General features: G+C 36.0%; 1 protein-coding gene across 1 annotated transcript; it reads left to right on the top strand.

Annotated features, from left to right (window-relative positions):
• Positions 1-1,068: 1,068 nt before the first annotated feature.
• On the top strand, positions 1,069-2,209 carry LOC120116631 (protein LIGHT-DEPENDENT SHORT HYPOCOTYLS 6-like). The gene has a single exon (XM_039137053.1). It carries the CDS (start codon positions 1,411-1,413, stop codon positions 2,116-2,118), a length of 708 nt encoding a protein of 235 aa, XP_038992984.1. The 5' UTR covers positions 1,069-1,410; the 3' UTR covers positions 2,119-2,209.
• Positions 2,210-5,227: the final 3,018 nt, after the last annotated feature.

Here is a 5,227-nt window from a genome sequence, read left to right as displayed (position 1 = left end):
TATATCGAGAAAATCGTTGTAAAGACTAAGGTATACCCAGTAGAACAGACACGACGATCGAGAAAAACTAACCACAAGACAGAGAAAACCCTAATTCACGGATATGAAAACTTAATAGAAAATAAAATTTATAAAATCGTTAATGTAGAAACACAGACATTGAAAAACAAAGTATAATAGATTCTAGATTTTTCACAATTTAATCTTTGATTAGGACATATAAGTTTTAATAAAAATATAGAGTAAACTATACGTGTGTAGTACATAAACTATTACTTTTATTCTGTTTTGATATTTAAATTTTATTTCTTTCAAAACGTTACTTAACTTTTGGTTTAAGTTTCAAATTATTATCCAACTGTAAAAAAATAGAACTACTAATATGATTTTTTTTTGTTTTTCAATAACTACGGACATTATCTTATGACGAAATGTCAACAACACCGTTAAATTTTTAATAATATGGTATCAAAATGAAACCTAAACTATACATTAAGTATGATTTTAAAAAATAAAATTTATGTATCAAAACAAAACAAAAATAATAATTTATATACTAAATATGTAGTTTACCCAACAATATATTAAGATAACATACAACAAAATGATAACAGAAAAGTATAAACAAGAAAAAAATGAAAATTAGTTTATAATATTAAAATTATTAATAAAAAAAACATGTTATGTTATATAAATGGATGATATGCTGAAATTTTCATGATGTTTGCAGATTTATTACCACGGTTTTTGATTAATTTTTATGATAATGGAATGACGGTATGACGTCTAAAATGGATTTCATTCCGATATTAAGATGCATCAATGACGGTGAACAAAAGGAATGGCGGGGCCGCCTGGGAACAGTGATTCCATCGAGGGCCGGGCCACCATATGAGACATTTATCATATTATTCCATTTCTGTGCGAAACCTTGTACTCTACTAAACATTACATTTTTAAATCCAATCCTTAATCCACAATACAATACAACTTCTTTTTTAGATCCATTTCTACAAATGTCACACTACTTGTAATGAATGGTCTTTTGCCCGTCCCATCATCCATTTGTTTTTGGTTTTCCTGATCTCTCTTGATTTCTTTTCTTCGTTCAAAATCATTTATCTCCACTCTCACGATCACCAATAAAGAGAAAAAACAAGCAAATCTTTCCCGTGAAATGAACCCCGGGCCGGGGGCGGAGAGTTGAGCCAGCAGTTCTTTTCATGAACCCTATTCACTACTACTGTATCTTATCAAACAGAAGCCATCTCTTGAAAGAGATTCTAATTTGTAAGTGATCGACCGACAGAACTCTCCCTTCCGCCTGTCTTCACACTCCGCCACTTGAAAAAATCCTACCAAGATAACCAAAGCAACAACCCTTTGTTTTTTTTCATTTTGGTTTTGTTAATGAATCCTGCTTCTGTAGGAGGTGCTGCGACTGACCCGAATAGCGTCAGCGAGGGTCCATCATCTGGTGTAGTTATAGCTTCATCGACGACGCCCTCGGCTTCACACCAAAGTGGATCTGGTGAGTCGTCTTCTTCCCCGCCTCAACCGAGTCGGTATGAGTCGCAAAAGCGTCGAGACTGGAATACTTTCTTGCAGTACTTGAAGAACCATAAGCCTCCGTTAACACTAGCTCGTTGCAGTGGTGCCAACGTTATTGAGTTCTTGAAATACCTTGACCAGTTTGGTAAAACTAAGGTTCACATAACGGGTTGTCCTTATTTCGGACATCCAAACCCACCTGCTCCTTGTTCTTGCCCACTCAAGCAAGCCTGGGGTAGCCTCGACGCGCTGATCGGACGACTTAGAGCTGCTTATGAAGAAAACGGTGGACGTCCAGAATCAAACCCTTTTGCCGCAAGGGCTGTGAGGATTTATTTGAGGGAAGTGAGAGAAGAACAAGCTAAAGCTAGAGGGATTCCTTACGAGAAGAAGAAGCGAAAAAGGTCTACTGTCACAACTACCGTTGATGTCAATGTGTCGGTGACTGCCGCTCAAGCTTTTGATGGTGGCACGGGTAGCGGTGTAGGAGGAGATGATAGTGCTGGTGGAACTGCGGCTAATGTTGGTACTACCACCGCTGCTGCTGCTTCCACAACTGATGTATAGGTTTTTCCTTTTACTGATTTTATTCTTTTCTTCTCCTTCTAATAGCTGCTTTATATTATGATTATGTGGAATATATCTGGCGGTTCTCTATAAATACTGGATCGGCATCCCATGAACCAAATTTAGTCAAAACTCAAGTTTTTAATCTCTTTCAACCGATCTCACAAATTTTCCCTGTTTGATAAGACTTCTTTAGTTCTTTATCTTCTCTAATTATGCACATCACAACATTACTACAACTGCAACTATTTATAAAAGCGTATATATAAAGGGTGAAGTAAAGCACACAAGAAGTATTGATTTAGTCAAAACTATTTATAAAAGCGTATATATAAAGGGTGAAGTAAAGCACACAAGAAGTATTGATTTAGAAGGTGTAATAGATTGCTTCTTTTTCTAATTTTTTTTTGTATGAGCTGTTTTGATGGGTAGAATTTAGGAAGCTCTTGAAAAAAAAGCCATTTCTCTGTCTATCTTATATTATCTTCTTACTTAACAAGAAGCAAATGTGTTACTTTGTATTCACATCATGTCACCATGGAAATTTGGCTACTTATCATCATTCATATTGGGTTTCTGTTTCTTTCCTTCTTTCGACCTGGTAAGCTCCAATCACATGTATACTTGTGTATGGAATTCATTACAAAGAAGAAACCTATATTTTTTAAAGAAAAAAGTGAAGAAAGTGCCACCAATTTCCTTTGGGTTCATTGTTCTTCCTTGCCATTATGGCCATACATTACACAATGTAGAATGAATCATCTATTAAACCTTGCACAGTTGCATATCTTATATTTTTAACAAGAAAAGAGAGTCTTGGCCGTGGGCATCTTTTTATTGTTTGCTTGTAAGTGTACATGTGTAGGGTTAAGATTTGTAACTAGGTTAGAAGAAGATGGTCGTCGGTAACACTTAAAACACTCACTTGTTGGCCAAATCTTTTGCTACAACAAGATTTCTGGTTCAGCTGGGCTCCCAGCTCAAAGGGAAAATCTAATTGCTGTTGTAAATTTGATATATAAAGCACACGTGCCCCTCACTGAAATTATACAGCTTTGCAGTCGTTTGCACTTTTATGTTTCAGTGTCAGGTACTCTCCTTTATATCTTTGATGTAAGATTTTGTTCCCAGATTTTAATATTTTGTTTGAATTTAAGTTTTGGATGGATCTCATCCTCTCTCTTTTTTTACTTGTTTTTTTCTCCGATCGTCTCTTTGATCTCTCTGTCCGATACCTATGAAACAACAACAGCAAAGGATATATGGCTGAAAGCATCAATGAATATTAAAAATAATCCTAGTGATTGCTGCTGATGCTCAGTGCGAAAGGACCTGTGGCCAACCCTTTTCTTTCTTTCTTTCTTTCTTTCTTTCTTCCATTCTATCGCATTGCATAACAATATATTATCTTATCAATAATTATATCTGATATCACACCCAATTTGTATAATATTCTGTTTATATAATAACCTAGTTCGTTTCTACATTCCATCCTATCCAATTTGATCATTACTTCATTTATTTCTCTTTTCTCCTCAGCATATCTATTTTCAATTGATTATGGCGTTGATTTTTTTTGGCTCTTTTCTTCATTTTGTATAGAATATATCTCATTCTTTTTTCCATATTAATATTAGTTGTATCAACTTAATTTGAGTTATGGATTTCACATATAAAGTCGAAAAGGAAGCCGATAGAACCCTTTTGTCTTTAAATCTAATCATCCCTCTTTCTTTTCTTCTCTTGCCTTTCCTTTTGTTGACGAGACTTGTCACCGTGTATATATTGGTTCGGTCATCCTTTGAGGGATTTTCATAGTTGTATCTCGTAGGGGGGCCACTGCCCCGACGGTACTCGCTTTAGTTTTAAGAGAGAAATGGGAGAGAGAAAGTAGGTGGGCCGTGGGGTTGTGTAGAGGCACCTGCCTCGACTAGTCTTGTCTAGCACCGCCGGCAAGTGTATTATTGAGGTATGGATTGAAAGGAATATATAGTTTTATTTATTTTATATCTCACAATTTGCGTCCAAAGAATAAACCATGCCCTGTTTTATACGCACTGAATTGAACGGACAACGCCTTAACACGTTGCGGGTAATTCACTAAATAATTTTTTACGTGAACTTGGCAATTCCATGATCAGGATTTTGTTGTCAGACCGAACTTTAGAAGGCCCTACGAACCCTTTCTGCCCTTTTCGGTTTGCAGTGAGATGGTCTTCAGTTCATCTTCCTGAGGAGAACGTCATCATATCATCTCTGTAGCATTTGTATGCAGTTGAAAAGCCCATGGTTTGACAGCGATAATCTTCGTGTTCCAGTTAAGCAACTTTGTGGAGTTCCATACATGGTGACATTGGCATGCTTTAAAGGGAAATCTTGTAAGAAATCAAAGGGAGCAACAAAGGCATGAACAACCATGGCTTCATGTGCCACCGGATCAAAATTACTGGGCACTTGTTCGGAGCCATGGAGCAACCTTGGAATATGCATTAATCAATTAGCCTAGTTAAATAGCATTGACGATTTCAATATGGTACCAAATTCAACCAGCCTAGTTTAATGGTATTGTGTTGATAGGGGAATACCTTGTAATAGCGTACAGAGTGGGAAAGCGATTAGTGGTTAATACAGTAGAATATTAGGCTAAACAGTAGGAGGATTTTTTAAACCGCAAATTGGAGTAGATGGCTGGTCCCAGGTGCTCTGATTCTCGATTTTTTAAGATATTTAAATTTATGAATAAACTTAGATGAGCCATTGGGAATGGAGTTTGTTTGAAATGAAAATTATTGGTGCAGTCATAAAAAAGAACGAGTGATGAGTCATATGCATATATTAAATGTGTAAATAAATAAATCAGAGTAGATGTGACGGCGTTGTGTGGATGATAAATGTATAGGATCCAAAGAAATTTGTCTGCACGCGTTTGAATGGCCTCTTGTAGTTCCTCTGAAATCAAATATTAGTAATTACTGTACAGGTTTTGTGACCGACCACTCCATTGCACATATTCTTCGTTTATTTTGTCTTTTCCTCTTACTCTCGTGAAAGTTTAAATTATTTTGATAGTATACTTAACGCAAGTTTGACGGTTTTATTACTTATATAT

The sequence above is a fragment of the Hibiscus syriacus genome, unplaced genomic scaffold (assembly GCF_006381635.1).
Source record: "Hibiscus syriacus cultivar Baekdansim isolate YM2019G1 unplaced genomic scaffold, ASM638163v2 tig00110300_pilon, whole genome shotgun sequence".
NCBI classification, from domain to species: domain Eukaryota; kingdom Viridiplantae; phylum Streptophyta; class Magnoliopsida; order Malvales; family Malvaceae; genus Hibiscus; species Hibiscus syriacus.
The sequence above is the reverse complement of the archived record's forward strand: the minus strand, read 5'-3'. Positions and strand labels throughout refer to the sequence as shown.